At 24.9% G+C, this 19,599-nt stretch overlaps 1 protein-coding gene across 6 annotated transcripts in view; it reads left to right on the top strand.

Moving 5' to 3' along the window:
• The window catches only part of LOC122499931 (transcription factor collier), a 181,482-nt gene that overhangs the window by 18,466 nt on the left and 143,417 nt on the right, over positions 1-19,599 (top strand). For all 6 annotated transcript variants that reach the window (XR_006301410.1, XR_006301408.1, XR_006301409.1 and 3 more), the window contains exons 3-4: positions 6,052-6,115; positions 11,891-11,946. Coding sequence is in view for 3 of the 6 variants with exons in the window: in XM_043608530.1 (XP_043464465.1) it covers positions 6,052-6,115; positions 11,891-11,946 (120 nt within the window). In the remaining 3 variants the exon portion in view is untranslated. The remainder of the gene's footprint in view (positions 1-6,051; positions 6,116-11,890; positions 11,947-19,599) is intronic.

Genomic DNA, 19,599 nt, shown 5'->3' with positions numbered 1-19,599 from the left:
ATTATTTGTGATAACAAATAGTTTTCCACAAGAATACAATTATTTAAAATAAAATTTTCATAATATTTATTATATTTAGAAAAAATTATTTACTTAAAACAATGTTTATAGAATTTTTATAAAGAATTCAATTATTTTCAAAAATAACAAAATTTTTCCCAGAAATTCAATTGTTTTTAAAAATTTTAGTAAAATTTCTCGCAATAATTCAATTATTTTCATAAATAATAAAATTCTTCTTAGGAATTTAATTATTTTGAGGAATTTTAATAAAATTCTTTGCAAAATTTAATTATTTTCATGAATAATAAAATTCATTGCAAGATTTCAATTGTTTTTCATACAATTTTACAGGTATTGCTAAAAAAATGTAATTATTCTTAAAAATTCCATTTCAATTCCTCGAAAAAGTCAATTATTTAAAAAAATGTCGTTTTAAAATTCTTTGGAAGAATACAATTATTTACAAAACTATTAAAATTTTTCACAGGAATTCAATTATTTTTAAATATTTTAATAAAATTGTTCGAAAGAAATTATTTTATTTTAAATACAATTTTAATTAGATTTTTTTTTTGAAATAATTCAATTATTCTTTTCGATTTTAATAAAATTTTTCCCAAGAAAAATTGTTGCGAGGCAGCGTTTTAATTTGATAATCTTAGAATAACTGTGATTATAAATAAATAAAGTGATAAAAATAAGTAGATAAAAGTAAAACTTAAAGTAATGTAGTAAAATTTATCTTTTGATTAGAAAAAAAAAATTTGAAATAAGCGCGGTTTTTCCTACGAATGAGAGAGTTATTGTGGCGCAAGCGCAGTCATAGGACATCTGGTGGCATGTGGTTGAACTAAATCTTTAGTACAAGATTGACAATAAAGAATAAAGTGAACAATGATTGTAGTTATTACAAATTACAATAAAGACAATAAAGTCTACAATAAAGAGAAAAATTCAGAAAATAGTAAAGAAATTCTCGAAGTTGATCGCAAATGGAAAGAAAATAAAAAAAAACAGTTGTATTCAATAAAATAGCAAAAAGTCTGAAAAGAATAAAATTATATTGTATAAAGTGACAAATCGCCAGTAAAGTGTTGACTCCATTTCTGATATAGAGCGAAACCTCTTGAAACTGATGAGAATGTTGGTTTATATTAAATAATAGAGTGACGTGAAAATATGTAAATTCCGTGGGTGTGTTGGTGGTTGACGGAACATTGCTAGAGGTGGTCATGAGTCGCCTCTCTCTACTCCGGGGGTTGATGTATGTCCGTGGTGCATGACCCTAATTAATAGGGAGACCACGCGATGCAACTGTCCACCAACGTGAATTATACATATACGTATGTGTACGAGTAAGAGCGAGAGTAAGGTAGATGGATGTAGGGAGCAACTGAGAGAGAGAGAGAGAGAGAGAGACGGAGATTACCTACAATACATTTACAAAGCCAGTGTAAACACTAGCACGTGGTCATGTGTAATTAGTTAAGTAGGTTGACCAGTGCGTTAAATTGCACATGCCTGAGCAACCAGGTGACTATTTCGTGAAATCATGAGTGCAGAAATTTCGGAGTAATTGGCTTGATTCTCCATCTCTATGTCGTTGATGCTGTTAACTGAAACTTGCTTTTGAAATCTGATGCGCACGCAACTCTATACTCCTAATATTGTTAATGGAAAATTTTACTTTAAGATCTTCGGTCTTGAATTAAAACTAATATTTGACATTTTTTCAAATTTAACTAAAATTAGTTTCATCCAGAAACTATTCAATTTTAATTAAAACTTTTTGTATTATATTTAAAAGAAGAATTTTTAGAAATGTTTAAAGTAAAGAAAACGAATTTTTTCGATCAAAAGAAAAAAGGAAAAAGAATGAAGAGTAACCGGAGTAAATAGTAAATAGTAAAAAAAATAGTAAATATTAATAGTAAGTAGTGAGGTATTAAAAAGTGTTGCAGATTAAATTAACACCAAAAAAGATTAAACTAATTAATTTTGGTGTTATTTTTTACAATGAATGAAATTTGAGTTCAATAAATTTTTTTATAACTATAAAACATGAAGATATCGACAACTCCGAGTCTTCGATTTCTTCATATTTTATAATAATTAAAGATGACCAAGTAATAAAATCATTATTTTATATTATAAGAATATTATACTTCTTCAAAATTATTTTCATTATTTCAGTTTAATTATTATTTTCAAAAATTTTTTTAACTACATTTTTACTCTATATCAATTATTTTTAATAACTTTCGAAATAGTTCTTTGGCAATTTTCAAGTCCATTTGTTTACCATATTTCATTTTACGAAATTTCAATTATTCCTAAATTCTTTAATTAAATGCATATTAGAAAATAAAAACTTCAAATAATATAAAAGAAAATTCAATTCAACTTTTTAAAAAAAATTAATTTCAAAATTCAATTATTTCTAAAAATTCACTCTATATTTCTTTTAATATTCAATTATAATCTAAAATTTTAACTAAAATTTATTTTTATAAAATGAAAATCAATTTTTATTAGAAAATTTTACAAGAATTTAATTATTTAAATGCAAAAGTAAATAATTTTTTGAATAATTGAATGTTTCTCAAAATTTAATTCTCATAAAGAATTTTAGTAACAAATTTTTAACTAATTGAATTCTTTTGTCGAAATTTATCAAAACTTGCATGAACATAATTACTTTTTTCAAGGAATTCAATTATAATAGTATGAAAAATAATTGAAACGCTGCGATGAGTTTTATGAGAATTTTCAAATTCATTCGTTTACAATTCAATTTTACAAAATTTCCATTATTCGGAAATTCTGCAATTAAATACATATTGAAAAATAAAAACTTGAAATAATTTCAATAAAAATCCTATTGAACTTTTAAAAAGAATTAGTTCTACATAATTTTTTGTCAAAAATATGAAAAATTAAGAATTTCAATGATTTTAATTTGAAACTTTTTCAAAATTTAATTATTTCTATAAATCCACGTTATAATGCTTTTAATATTTAATTATAATTTAAAATTTTAACTGAAATTCATTTTTAAAACCATTTTTATTAGTAAATTCTACGAGAATTCAATTATTTAAATACAAAAATAAATAATTTATTGATTTCATGTTTCTTGAAATTAAATTCTCATAAAAAATGTTATCAACAAATTTTTTAAATCATTAAATTCTTTGGACGAATTTTAATAAAATTTTTAAGAATTATTACATTTTTCGAGGAATTTGATTAAAATTGCATGAAAAATAATTTAAATTCTGCAATGAGTTTTATTTATTTATGAAAATAATTGAATTCCTAAAAGAATTTTATTATTATTATAAAAGTAATTGAATCCCTGTAAAAATGTTATTATTTATAAAAATAATTGAAGTATTGCGAAGAAATTTATAAAAAAATTTGTAAATAATTGAATTTCTGTAAAAAATTTTATTATTTTTGAAAATAATTGAATGTTTACGTAGAATTTTATTCAAAATTTTTTTTTAATATTGAAATTCTTTTGAAAAATTTTATTAAAATAGTAGATATTAAAAATCATTGAATTTTAGAAAACTTTTGAAATTAATTAAAATTTTGACAAGAATTTGATTAAAATTTTGTAAAATAATTGAATATCAGAGAATAATTTTATTATTTATGAAGAGAATTGAAATTTGGACGAGAATTTTTAAAAATTTTTGAACACAATTGAATTTAGTAACTATGTTACTAATTTAGTTAGTAAGTTAATAACTAACTTACTAACTTACTATTCTCCCTGGAGAAGCTAAAATCGTTGAATTTTTACAAATCGTTGACTTTGGTGTTTTATTTAAGGGGACTTTCTGGTTTAGAATTGACAAAAAAGGAAGGTTTTAAAACTTTTATTGTAAGAACAGTATTAAAGAAATTGTAAAAACTATTTTTGGACATTGTAGCACATTGCGTAGAGAAAATTTAAAAAATATGTTTGAGTGTATTTAGTTCAATTTCATAGCTGTAGGTGGCGTCTTCCAAAAGATACCTTTTTTTTGGTACGTTAGATTCCGGGCAACCTGTAATACATAAATTCAAGTTCCAAACGGGAATCTCTTCATAAGGATTTATTCTTGTGCCTAAACCTCAAAAACGATTTTTTTTAAAGGTTTTTTTATTTTATATGTACATTTTTCTCAAAAACTCCCAAAAACGCCGTGTTTTTGGGTCAATTTACCTCCATATAAAAACACAGGCGGTAGAAATATGAGTTTTTAGAGGTTTAGGCACCAGTTTTTTAAATAAAGAATCGAAAAATTTTTGGGATTTCAAAATCGGTTCGGTAGATTTCGAGAAAAGCTCTGTACCAGTTTGAAAAATGAGTTTTCGAGAAAAACGCGTTTAAAGTTTTCATAACATAATTCATTGAGTCATGAATATCAAACAAATTTTTATTACAACAGAACTTCGTATCCCGCTGTTTTTGGGGTCGCTGATTACGAATTTGATGTCCGTTTTGGAAAATCCAAAATGGCGGATCCAATATGGCGGACGAAAAAATAAAAATTCAACCGGATTTGCTTAAAACTTGTTACTCGGGGGTTTTTGGGGTCGCTAATTACAAATTTGATGTTAGTTTTTGAAAATACAAAATGGCGGATCTAATATGGCGGACGAAAAAATAAAAATTCAACCGGATTTGCTTAAAACTAGAACGTTGATGTTTTGTGCCTATATTCATAACTAGCAATCTCAAGAGGCCACAAGTAACCATTTTCAACTAAATTTAATTAATTTCTTAATCTTTGTCCGCCTTATTAGATCCGCCATTTTGTATTTTCAAAAACTGACATCAAATTCGTAATCAGCGACCCCAAAAACCTCCGAGTAACAAGTTTTAAGCAAATCCGGTTGAATTTTTATTTTTTCGTCCGCCATATTGGATCCGCCATTTTGTATTTTCAAAAACTGACATCAAATTCGTAATCAGCGACCCCAAAAACCCTCGAGTAACATGTTTCAAGCTAATATCAATAAAAGAGGAACACCAAATATGTAAATAAGATAACTGTAGATTGTTGTTGAAATACATACCGTCATAAATATTGTTATAACTTTTGTTTTTGTACATATTTTTTAAAAATCGTTTTGGGACAGTAATTCTATGATACTAAGGAACATTTTTAAGCAAAAAAAAAAAAATCGATTTTTTTGAAATTCGAAACCAGAAAGTCCCCTTAAAGTAAAATTTAATTCATAGTTAAAAATAACACCAAAATAGATTATTTTAATCCTTTCTGGTGTTAATTTACTCCTGGAGGGATTAAACTGTTGCAGATTATTTTAATCCATTCTGGTGTTATTTTAACACTTCACGTTTTACTGTGATAGTAAAAATATTAAAATACTTTAGTTAATAAAATAAAAACAATAAATATTTTATAGTTGTTGTTCTAGGCGGTTCTTCTTTTCACCTATTTCTATTGTTTATTGTGGTTTACATTTATATTGTGTTCTATACATTACAATATCGAGAGAATCTTTTATAACCAAAAAAAAAAAAATTCCTTCTTTGATCCGGTTGATTGTTAAAAATGCATTACTAACGATATGGCAGATGGTGTGATGCACGCATGACTCGTCAACAGGGATGGATAATTATGCATCACGAGAGCCACGCGATATAACATAATGGCAAAGCTCTTATGGTCACATCAAGAAATTAATAATTAGTGGGAGATGGAAGAAAAAGTGAGACAGATAGATGTGTCGTGATATCGTATTTCTCCGGTGCATTTAATTAAACAAAAAGGAATCGCGAGTTATATACATATACATACAAAGATGGTGACCTGTTTTCTGAATGCATATAATGATTATTACCTATGCTAGCGGACTGCACGAGAAACCATATATTAAAATCATGTTTTCTTCTTCCTTTTAATGTGTAATTAAAATTATTCTTAAATATTATTTTTTATTATTATTTATTATTATCATTATTATATTTTTAAGTGATGGTAATTAAAAAGGTTAATTTGTACAATAATATTTATTTTTTTGTTACAGGAAAGCGAAGGGCAAAAGACAAATAATGGAATTCAGTATCGTCTTCAGCTTCTTTATGCGAATGGTGAGTATTGCTATTAATTAACAATTTACTATTATTTAATTTTTTCTTTTTGAATTTAAAATTGGTATATACGTAATTTATTTTCATTATTCTCATGAATTATGGATTTTTAAATAAAAATTGAAAATATGAATTCAATATCTTCAAAATAGGGTTTGGGAAAATTAGGCGAAATTAAGGAAATGACGAGAAATTCAATCGAAAGTAGTATTTAGTATTTTTTCTTTAATTTTTCAATAATACGGAAATAGTCTGAAATTTTATTGGTAGATGAAAAAAAATTGAAGGGAGAATATTTTTCTTCAAAAGAAGTGAATCAATCAAACTGAACTTGAGATCCTCGGGACAATTCAATGATAATCATTTTTAAAGTAATTCTTCTATATAAATCAGTCTCGAAAGACAAAAACGTGCACAAGTGCTATTACATGAGTTTGAATTTTCATTAATGGTTGAGGATAGAAAAAAAGTCATGATTTTGAAATAAGTGCAGTTCTTATTGTCAATGTGTGCCATATATGTTTTCTTCCCACATGGATCATAAAATAAACTTCGGTTTTCTTATTTAGTTGCTTCTTTCTTTTCTTATCTTTCTTTCTCTCTTTCTTTCTTTTAATATTTCTCTCTTATTTTCCCTTTATCTTTCTCTCTTTCTTTCTTTCTTTCTCTCTTTTGTTACATTTCTCTCTTTCTTTCTCTCTTGAGCAAATACTTTTTATCCATTCGCTTTGAGTTCCGATCGATCAATGCGAGATTTTTGCCGCTGGAACTTTCTGAAGGGCCGTCCTACCATCTTGGGAGACGAAAACGTGTTGCCAACATTGCGAACAAGAAATAACTATAACTGTTGCAAAAGTCAGAAAAACTGACGGAGATCTTTTAGAATCGCGACCTGGTCCTCACGTCTTTTCCTCTCTTCTTCTTTTTCGAGTTATTTTTCTTCGATTTCTTCTTTCGACTCGTCAGATTCACTCTGGCACTTTTGACTGTTGTTAATAGTCCCTAATTATCATTTAATTCCCTTATTATCTTTCCCTTTACTTTAGTCTGGAATTTTAAATTTAAATTCCTAATTTTGCAAATTGAATAAATTTATTTATTTCCAATCTTTAAATTTTATATTGCAGTTTTTATAAAAAATCCTTTTTTGTATTAATTTTCTTCTTCAATTTCCATTTGTTTCCATCGCATTTTTCAAAAATCGAAAAAATTTTCCTTGAAAAAATTATAATTGAAGGAAAAACTATTTTACTTTAATTTACTTACTTTAATTCCCCTGAGGAATAAATTCATAATTATTAAACGTTTGAATACTTTTTGTCGACACTTGACGTAAATTTTTTACAAAATTACTGACTTGAGTAGAAAGGGAAAAATTGAAAAAAATTATTTATGGTTTGTTTTCTTTGTGAAGTATATAATAATATTTTATTTGAACATTTTATGGCTTTAAAGACAAATTGCAAACGATAAGGAGTTTATACTCTGTTGATGCGTTGATATACAGGTGTTCACGTCATCACATCTCCGATCTACCGACGAGGTAATAAATCTATAATTAAATAATAAATAAGGAGTGATCCCATCCAGCAGTCGTCACGAGCTCCTCCAAATCAGGATCTACTTCTTTTTGTCATCTTTTCAGCTTCTCTTTTCTTTCTCTTCGCCTTCTTCTCTCGTTTTCTTCCTTTCGCTCCCTTTTAAACAATTCAATAAAAGATGGACCGAAATGTTTTTTCCCCCTTCAATAAAAAAAAAAAAAAAATGGAAAGAAAAGAAAAATAAACAAAAACAGAAAAACAAAAATAAGAAGGGAATTATTGCAAAAATTCGAATTCAAACTATTTTAATTGTCTCATAAAAAGTGAGCAATTTTTATACTTGTATTAATATTTATTGTTTTGCTTTTTTATATGAATGACATTATTTTAAATTCTATTGAGACTTTGATGTTAAAATAAGAAAATTTCTTTTTCTTACGCTTTGAATTATCCTAATATTATTATTGCTCTTATTTTTTATTCTTAAATATCAACTTCAATTTTTGAATAATTTCATATTCCAAAATTAATAAAAATTCTCTTATTGAGTAATTAAGAAATTTCTTATTATTTTATTTATTATTTTCAAACATTTTAATAAACTTCTTCAAAAGCAATTTAATTAATTTCAAAAATTTAATAAAATTCTCCATAAGAATTCAATTATTATTATAAATAATAAAATTTTTGGCATGAATTTAATTTTTTTTCTCTATAATTTTCATAAATTTTATCGAAAAAGTTCAATTATTTTCAAAATTTTTATTAAAATTCTTTATAAGAATTCAATTATTTATTATTAAGGAAATTTTCATTCAATTCCTCGAAAGGATTCAACTTTTTTTGTTAATAACAAAATTCTATTCTAGGAATTCAATTATTTTTTTTAAATTAAAAAAACCATTATAAGAAATTAATTATTTTTAATGCCATTTTAACTAAATTTCTAGAAAAAACGCAATTATTTTTCTTTAAATAAAAAAGAAATTTTTTTTATAAAAATTCTGTTATTTTTTAATTTTAACTAAATTAATTAATTAATTAATTTTAATTAAATTTTTATTAAAATTCATTATAACAATTCAATTATTTATTAATAAGGAAATTTTCATTAAATTCCTAGAGAGAAATCAATTATTTTTATAAATAATAAAATTCTTTAAAATAAAATACTTTCATTGCAATTTTAACTAAATTCATCAAAAAAATTCAATTATTTTTATTAAGAGTCAAATTCTTTGGAGGAATTCAATTACTTTTCTTTAAATAAAAAAAAAAATTTTTTTATAAAAGTCCAATTTTTTTTATGCCATTGTAATTGAATTCTTAGAAAAAATTCAATAAATTCTGTTTACAATTTCTCGAAATTTCTCGAAATTTCTCAAATTATTTCAATTATTTTATTGACAATTTTTTAAAAAAAAATTCTTGAAAGTATTAAATTATTTTTGGAATTTTTGATGAAATTTCTGATAAGAATTTAATTACTTTTAGTGAAATTTTAATAAAAATTAAAATAAGTAAAACTTAAAATAAATAAAATAAATTTTGAAATCATTACTTATTCCAGCCCCTAATTATCAATAAATAAAAAAAATTAAAATGAAGTAATTTTAAAGTAAGTAAAATAAATTTTCAAATCATTATTTATTCTAGCCCCTAATTGACAACAATTAAAAAAAATAAAATAAAGTAATTTTAAAGTAAATAAAATAAATTTTGAAATCGTTACTTTCTGGCCCCAATTATAATAAATAAAAAAAAATTAAAATAAATAAATTTTGATAAGTAAAATAAATAAAATTTGGTAAAAGATATATAATGTAAGATAAATGAGTTTTCAGGTGTTAGTTGATGTCGTCCTTCAGGTAAACAAATGCCCTCGTATACAAATTTTGTCTTGCACGTCCAGTTTAATCTGGAGTAATCCCAACATAAGACTTCTAAATTCCGTTGGCCCAACAACCGGCTGAGGTGCATACTTACACCGCATAACGTTCATACCGTGGATTATTATAGTCCACCCGAAACTAGCTCACAAATTACCTCGAGAAACCTTCGCGGCTTACCGGAAGTTACTTTTGCAGCTACACTATCTTCCCTGGACCATACACATCACCAAAATATCCGAGCTATAATTAATTATTCACCTCATTGACCCGAAAAAAAAATTCCGTAAATAAAAAATAAAATTCAGTTATAATTATAAGTTAAAATTGCGTTGAAAGTATTTTATTATAAAGAATTTTATTAGTTATAAAAATAATTGATTTCTTTCTAGGAATTTAATGGAAATTTCCTTAATAATAAATAATTGAATTCTTATAAAAAGTTTTATCAAAAATTTGGAAAATAATTAAATTCAAAATTGTAAACAAAATTTATTGAATTTTTTCTAGGAATTCAATTAAATTAGCATAAAAAATAATTCAATTTTTTCTAGGCATTTCATTAAAATGTCATAAAAAATAATTAAATTATTATAAAATTTTTTTTTTTTTAATTAAAGAAAAATAATTGAATTCCTTCAAAGAATTTCACTCTTAACAAAAATAATTGAATTCCTTCAAAGAATTTCACTCTTAACAAAAATAATTGAATTTTTTCGAGAGATTTAATTACAATTGCAATGAAAGTATTTTATTAAAAAAATTTTATTATGTATAGAAATAATTTAATTCTTTCCAGAAATTTAATTATTATTTCGTTAAAAATAATTGAATTCTATTAAAAAGTTTTATCAAAAATTTGAAAAATAATTGAATTCTTTCGAGAAATTTCACGAAATTATAAACAAAATTTATTGAATTTTTTCTAGGAATTCAGTTAATTGGCATTAAAAATAATTGAATTATTTTAATTTTTTTTAATTTAAAAAAAATAATTGAATTTCTACAATAGAATTTTATTTATTAACAAAAATAATTGAATTCTTTCAAGGATTTAATTATTATTCATAATAATTTACTTATTAAGTAGTTAACGAATTTCTTATTATTTTATTTATTATTTTCAAAAATTTTAATAAAATTCTTCAAAAGCAGTTCAATTAATTTCAAAAATTTTAATAAAATTCTCCGTAAGAATTCAATTATTTTTTTTCCTTTATAATTTTCATAAAGCTTATCGAAAAAATTCCATTATTTTCCGAATTTTTATTAAAATTCTTTATAGCAATTCAATTATTTATTATTAAGAAAATTTTCATTAAACTCCTCGAAAGAATTCAATTATTTTTTTTAAATTAAAAAAACCATTATAAGAATTCAATTATTTTTAATGACATTTTAACTAAATTCCTAGAAAAAATGCAATAAATTTTGTTTAAAAAATTTTTTGACAGAATTCAATTATTTGCCAAATTTTTAATAAAAATTTTTATTAGAATTCAATTATTTTTAATACAATAATAATTGAATTCCTGTTAAGAATCCATTTATTTTTATAAATAGTAAAATTCTTTATAACGAAATACTTTCAATGCAATTTTATCTAAATTCCTCGAAACAATTCAATTATTTTTATTAATAATGAAATTCTTTATAGGAATTCAATTATTTTTTTTAAATTAAAAAAAAATTTTTTTATAAAAATTCAATTATTTTTTTTAGTATTTTAATTAGATTCCTAGAAAAAATTTAATTATTTTTTATGCCATTTTAATTGAATTCCTAGAAAAAATTTAATAAATTTGGGTTTTTAATTTTATTATTTATAAAAATAATTGAATTCTTTCCAGTAATTTAATTACTATTTCGTTAAAAATAATTGAATTCTATTAAAAAGTTTTATAAAAAATTTTCCAAATAATTGAATTCTTTCATGAAATTTCACGAAATTGTAAACAAAATTTATTTGCATTCTTTCTAGAAATTTAGTTAAAATGGCATTAAAAATAATTGAATTCTTATAATTTTTTTTAATTTCAAAAAAATAATCAAATTCCTACAATAGAATTTTATTACTAAGAAAAATAATTGAATTCTTTCGAGGAATTTTTTGAAAATTTTCTTAATAATAAATAACTGAATTGTTATAAAGAATTTTAATAAAACTTTGGATGGCGCCTTTTTATGGCTCCTATTTAAGTAGGAGCTTCTTAAAATTAGATTACCGTTTTTTCTGTGAACGAATTTTAACTTTATAGGCAAGGCAAGAAAAATTGTCTGACCAAAAATTTTTTTACTACTGAAATTTCAATGAGGATAAAGAAAGACTATTTTTTCTGTTTCAGGTGTCAGGCAGGAGCAGGATATTTTTGTGAGGCTGATCGACTCCGTCACGAAACAGGTAAGAATTCATAAAATATTTATTATCTACAACAAATGATTATTTGCTTAATTAGAATAACACAGTTTTTCTGTATATGTCAAATTGAGACAAAAAACGAATCAAAAGTGTTGCGATACAACACTTTTGATTCGTTTTTTGTCTCAATTTGATATCTGCAGAATAACTATAAAGGTTTATTTCGCAAAAATTCTTATTTTGCACTCTCTAAACTTGAATTAGTAAAAATGTTTACTAATTCGAATTAGTGACTGACTTTTTGCTTTTAAATTAGTAAATTTTACTAATTAATAGTAAAATAAAGTAAGACTACTAATTTATTAGTAAAATTTACTAATTCAAAAGCAAAAAGTCAGTCACTAATTCAAATTAGTAAACATTTTTACTAATTCAAATTTAGAGAGTATGTTTGTTGTTTATTTTTTTGTTTTTGTTTCTAAATTCACCGGTTTTGAAAGGGTATAACTTCCGGTTGAGCGCGCACTGCGAACAAATCGGGTTTGGCTGGTGTCGCGCATGCTCTCAGCTAAAGTGGCGTTATCGTAGTTCGTACAAGCACTTAATTTTCCGGGGGGTTGATTTCAACCCCAGGAATACAGCAGCATTTGCGCGACTGTAGTGTCCCGTTATCTGCGCCACGTGGCGAACCCCCAATGTATACGTAGCAGGAACCACGTGTTCACCACCACCACCACCCACCTCTCTCACTCCTCCTTTCTCATGTCCCGCACCTAACTCAAAGGATGGGGAGATCCTGACGCGACGATAGCACCCTAAGAAGGATCATAACCTTCGAGCAAACGCAAATACGCCGACAGATTACGAGCAGGATAAGGACTTTATGTCTGGCAAAGGGTGATTTTTTCTCTCCTTTTGCTCTTTGAATATCCCTCGCACACTTTACTGGCAACTACATTCGCACCTACTATAATCATTTCATACAAAGACGTTCCTCTAACAAGTCTTCTAAGTCCTCTGTATGTCACATTCCATAAAACAGGGAATTATCTTTGTTTTCATGTTTCATGTTGGTTGCAAGCTCGAGTTTGTGTAACTGCCGGGCTCAGTATTTTGTCAGATTGTCGAGTTGTATATTAAAATGTTTTCTTTTGTTTGTTTTTGTTTTAATCGTGAATTAAATATTTAAACAGGGTTGACACAGGTTAAGAAAATGTCATCAGGGATTTTTATCAAAAGTGATGAGAAAATGTTAAAATTCTACAAATATTACGAAAGTTTACAACTCTTTAAATTTGAATTAGTAAAGATGTTTACTAATTAGAATTAGTAACTGACTTCTTGCTTTTAAATTTGTAAATTTTACTAATAAATTAATAGTTTCTGAATTAGTGAACATTACTTATAAATTATAGAATTATGAATTAATGAATTTTATGAATAAATTTCTGAACTTTACTGATAAATTAGTGGATTTTGAATAAGTAAATTTTTCTAAAAAATGAGTAGATTTTGAATTTATACACGGAGAAAAATATATAGTAACTTTTACTACTTTTATAGCAAAACGTTTCTGGTAAAGCATTTTTTGGTAACTTTCACTAGTTTCGAAGTAAATTTTACTCATTTTTTAATTTTTACAAATATGTTCTTTGAACGTAGCAAAATTTCAGGGTTCCTACAGAATCTGGAAACCATGGAAATCATGGAAATGGTATGGGATTTTTAAAAGGCTTCTGGAAATCAGAGAAATCATGAAAAAGGCCTGGAATTTTTAAAGTTTCTAAATTTTTCCTTTTTCCATTTTTTTCTTTAATAGAAATTCAATTAGAAATTTTAAGATAATATTAGATTTTCTACAAAAGGATGGAGACTATTAAATAAGTAAAGTGTTTTTAAAGAGCACAAAAATAATGAAGCTAAATCCCATAAAAGAGAGGAAAAAATGTTGAATTTTAAGAAATTCGGATTTTTGAATTTTTGATAATTTTCGATAATTTTAGATTTTTTACCAAAGATTCGAGACTATTAAATAAGTAAAGTATTTTCCAAAAGCACAAAAATAATGAAGCTAAATCCCATAAAAGAGAATGAAAAATGTTTAATTTTAAGAAATTCGGATTTTTGAATTTTTGATAATTTTCGATAATTTTAGATTTTTTACCAAAGAGTCGAGACTATTAACTATGTAAATTATTTTCTAAAAGCACAAAAATAATAAAGCTAAATCCCATAAAAGAGAGGAAAAAATGTTGAATTAAGAAATTCGGATTTTTGAATTTTTGATAATTTTCGATAATTTTAGATTTTTTACCAAAGAGTCGAGACTATTAAATAAGTAAAGTATTTTCCAAAAGCACAAAAATAATGAAGCTAAATCCCATAAAAGAGAGGAAAAAATGTTTAATTTTAACAAATTCGGATTTTTGAATTTTTGATAATTTTCGATAATTTTAGATTTTTTACCAAAGAGTCGAGACTATTAAATAAGTAAAGTGTTTTTAAAGAGCACAAAAATAATAAAGCTAAATGCCATAAACAAGAAGGAAAAATGTTGAATTTTAAGAAATTCGGATTTTTGAATTTTTGATAATTTTCGATAATTTTAGATTTTTTACTAAAGGTTGAAGACTATTAAATAAGTAAAGTATTTTTGAAGAGCCCAAAAATAATGAAGCTAAATGCTATAAAAAGAAGAAAAAATGTTGAATTTTAAAAAATTCGGTTACGACGTGGAAATTAAATTTAAAATTCCATTGGAATTTCCTCAAAATTTGACCCGGAAATCATGGAAAAGGTATGGAATTTTAAGTTTGGATTTCTCTATGAACCCTGAATTTACTCCAAAAGTAATAAAATTTACCAAAAATGCTTTACAAGAAATTCTGAACTTTTAAATGAGTGAAATTTATTTATTTCTTCTTCAAATTAAATTTTCATTATAAGAATTTTGCGTCACTATCAAAAAAATTAATTATAAAGTCATAATAGTAGCATAATTATTATTAAATTTTAATAACAAATCGGTAGATTTCGAATTCGTGAATTGTTCTAATAAATTAATATATTAATAAAAATAAAAATATGTTTGACTAAAATTTTCTAATTCAAAAAACTAATTTAAATTGAGAGAGAAGCTTCATGAAAGCGTCCCTAATTTATTAGGGTCGTCGAAACTATTTTTCAATTAATTTATCAAAATTTCAATTATTTTCCAATTGATTTATTTATTCAAGTTGCAAATAATTCAAATTAAGTTATGTAAATTTCAATTTTTTTTATTTAATTTATAAAAATGTAAATCTAGTTTTAAATTAATTTATCCAAATTCCAATTAATTTTTCAAAATTTTAATTATTTTCCAATTGATTTATTTTTCCAAATTGCAAATAATTCAAATTGATTTATCCAAATTTCTGTTATTTTCCATTTAATTTATCGAAATTTGATCTATTTTTCAATTAATTTATCAAAATTTCAAGTATTTTCCATATGATTCATCTAAATTTCAATTTAATTCCAAATTCAAACTTTATTCGAATTTTACTTAATTTAATCATATTTTAGTCAAGAAAATTTAATTTTATTCACATTTTAATTCAATTCAAAATGTTCCATCTTCTAATCCATTTAAATTTCTATAATTGATAAAAACAAATTTGTTAATACATTTTAATCAATTATGAATTTTATGTAAAGAAATTTTAAATTATTAAAATTTCTTAACATAATTTAAGATTAATGAATTCATTTGTCAAATTATGCAAATCTTTGACTATTTAAATTTCAATTATTTATTTTAAAAAAATTTGAATAGTCCTTATATATTCAAAATAATTGAGTTTTTGTTAAATAATTTCATTAAAATTTTTGTAAATAATCTAGTTTTTCAAGAATTTTTAATTAAATTCATAAAGGTTTTAAATTATATAAATTTCAACTGATTTTATATTTTAGAATAATTATACAATTAAAGAAATTCGTACACATTGGGGTACCAAAATACCCCAACTAATGATTTTTATTTGAGAGAGAGAGAGGGAGAAAAGAAGATTATATTTTAAATTTCAAACTATCAAAAATTGTAGAATGAATTGTAAAATTTTCTTTATTTATTTTTTTTTTTTTGAACGGCAGTGGTGGATTTGAGATGAAAACGAATTCAATTTGAGTTGACGCCGATTAATAAAAGGAATGGATCGCGAATAATCGTCGACCCGTCTCTCTGTGCGAGTGCACAGCTACCACGGCTTAGTAATTTAATCAGCTAAAACTAACATCGTTCTCTACTCGCCCTCCGACCCCATCCCTTCTTTTGTAACCTAGCTCCGTAACAGACCAACCCCAAGATGATTTAATCTTGCTAAAACGGTCGCGCTTACCTATAGGCACTTACCTATAGGCCGAGTTCACGACGACGCGATAGAAAATAATTTCAGAAAGTAGGTAACGTCTACCTATTTTAAACAAGTACTTGTCACGCGACAATCGCTTCTCTATATATATATTTTCCTTCTCAACCATCATTAATCTTTGAAAAATTCGCCATAAACTTATTATCTAAATTGCTTCATGTTTCTCTAGATATACTTTTTACTCCTTCTTTTTGTTCGTCTTTATTTATTTGTTTAACTTATAATTTTTAATTCCTTTTACTTTTCATTACATTAATAGCAAACTTTTTATTCTCTAAATTTGGATTAGTAAAAATGTTCACTAATTTTAATTAGTCAATGACTTTTTGCTTTTGCAAAATAGTAAACTTTTTACTCTAAATTTGAATTATTAAAAATGTTTACTAATTTTAATTAGTCATTGACATTTTACTTTTGAATTAGTAAATTAGTAAATTTTTTTAGTTAGCAAATAGTAATTTTTGCTTCTGAATTAGTAAATTTTACTAATAAATATAATTATTTTCACTAACTTCTTATTAAAATTTACTAATTCGAAAGCAAAAACAAAAAGTCAGTCACAAATTTAAATTAGTAAACATTTTTACTAATTCAAATTTAAAGAGTAAATAACAAAAGAATAAACAACTAAATAACAAAACAATATTAAGAAAAATAATAACACTGCGTACATAAAAGTGAAGATAATACAATATTTTCAGTTGTTAGGAATATAACGCGACGTGAGGAATATTTTTCTTTATGGCAATTGTTCTTGCGAAAAATCGCTAGTGTCATCGGGTCGGTATAGTCATAAACTGTGAAAGTCGATATAAATTTGTGAGGCGTGCATTGTATTCGTTGTGAGAAGAATGAATTCGATGGCAATCGTCTATTGAAACACCTTTACACATGAACTCGGACGCTTTTATATATAAAACCGTCGAGTTTTACGAGTCAAATACGAGTTTATAACGGCATGTAAATCGTGCCGATTCTTACCCGATTTGGAAAATGTGCACGCGGCCAAGTGGGAGCGCCTGCCTGCCTTCTAGTTGAATGAAATTCTCGGTTATAAATTCGCAATAATTGGCTACACAAACGCAGACAGTTTCCATAGAATCTCGCTCTTTTTCTCTCCTCTCCTCTATTATTTTCCCCCCCTCTCTCTCTCTCTCAAATCAAAATCATCCGACCTTTTAAAAATTTTCTTCAATTTCATCGCTTTTATATATAATAGTCGAACTCTTCTTTTCCAACACGCAACTTTTGTTCTGATCCCACTTATATGGTCTAATGGGAACTTCTTGTCTTATTTTTCTTCTGATAATCGTAATTTATTTACTGATTCTGTGGCATATTTGATTTCTTTGAATATTTTTTGCTCGAAAAGGCAAATTTTGGCTTTAGAAGAGAGATTTTAATTTAATTTTTTAAAGATACTTGGATTTAAAAAATTTTATTATTTATTGAATTATTAAATTATGGAAAGAAGTTATTGAAATTTTCTTTAATTTCTTTTAAAAACAAATAGAATTTTTCTCAAGAATTTTTATTTTAATTTTTGAAAATAGTCGAGGACAATTAGCAGGAGTGATAAGAATTATTTTTATAAAAATGTAAATTGCTCTTAAAGTTTTCAATCAAATGTTTTCTACTAAAAATAAACTTTTAATAAAATTGAATTATCCTTAAATTTTTTTTTAGTAGAAATTACAAAAAAATTCAAAATTCTGTTTGAAAATTAGAGAATGACAAAATTACATTTTTCTTGAAACCTTAATTTTTTGAACGTTTAAATGAACAAAATCATTCTGTTTTAATATTATAAGAAAATTTTTATACTACTATTAAAAAATAAAGTAAAAGTATCGCATGCTTACTCAACAATTAATTGTTTCAATATTCAGCCGAATATTTAATAAAATTCAAAAAAAATTTGATAAAATTCAAAAAAGAAGTTAAAAAAAATTATAAAATTTATAATTTTATTATAATAAAATAAAAAGAAGTTAAAAAAATTTACGTTCATTTAGAAGTTCAAAAATTCAAGAACATAATACAAAGGACAAATAGTAACGAAAAATATTTATTAAAAAACAGTAACAACAAAATTAAAAAAGAAAGAAAGTAAAAAAAGGCCAAAAGTAAAAGAAGAAAGGAAAAAAAAAAATTAATTTAGAACAGAAAAAAAATGTTTATGAATATGAACGACTCATAACATATGTATTTTTAATATATTGGAAAGGTAAATATTTTAATTTGGAAAAGACGCTGGCATCGTGAATCACGCTAATGCCAAAACCATTTCTAACGAACTGGAACAAGTACACGTGAGCGAGCTTTTTCACCGGATTAAAAATGCTAAATGCTAATTAGTTCCGGGAAAACATTTACGGTTCGTGGTGCGGTGCTGGTAGTGGGGAGGATGAAGAGGGATGAGGAGGGGGTGGGGGGGGTTTGGATTCGTGCTGCGCCGCGCCGTTATTTTAAATGAATGAACAACAGGAAATTGTAACTAACTCGCAAGCCCGTTATAAGCTCTTCCTACTTTCAAGTTTCAACCCCAACACGCACCCATGAACGAGCTTGCATTAAGCTTAAACAATCTCGAATACTTGATCATTTTTACAGCCGGCTCATTCAAATGACAAAAATCTCATTAATCTTGCTTTTTTTCAATTTTCATTCTTGGGGTTTTTTTGTTCTGGATTTTGTGGTTTTTTAAAAATTATTTTGAAGAAAGTGTTTCTTCTTCTTTTTCTTCTATTTTTTCTGTTTCTTTTTCCTTTTTTCTGGTAGTTCTTCTTTTCGGTTTTTTTCTTCTTTCTCTTATAGTTTTTCTGTTTCTTTTCATTATTTTCTCTGTTCGTTTTCCTTTTCTGTTTTTTTCTTCTTTTTCTGTTCGTTTACCTTTTCTGCCTTTTTTTCTTTTTCTGTTTCTTTTCCATTTTCTGTTTAGTTCTTCTTTCTTCATTTTCTTTTTTCGTTTCTTTTTCTTTTTATCCTCTTTTCTTCTTTTTCTTCTAAAATTTCTGTTTCTCTTCGTTTTTTCGTTTCTTTATTTTTTTCTTCTACTTTTTTTTCTTGATTTTCTTTCCTTTTACGTCTTTTTGTCTTTTTTTTCATTTAACTTTTTTTTGTTTTATTTTTTCTGTTTATTTTTTTGAAATGTTTTTTTCTTTCTTCTACTTTTTCTGTTTCACTTTAGTGTTTCTTTCCTTTTTCTTTTTTTCTTCTACTTTTTCTGTTTTTTCGTGTTTTTCTTTCCTTTTCCATTATTGTCCTTTTCTCTTCTGTT

Source organism: Leptopilina heterotoma, unplaced genomic scaffold (genome assembly GCF_015476425.1).
Source record: "Leptopilina heterotoma isolate Lh14 unplaced genomic scaffold, ASM1547642v1 Lhet_18, whole genome shotgun sequence".
Lineage (NCBI taxonomy): Eukaryota > Metazoa > Arthropoda > Insecta > Hymenoptera > Figitidae > Leptopilina > Leptopilina heterotoma.
This window is presented reverse-complemented; position numbering and strand designations above follow the sequence as displayed.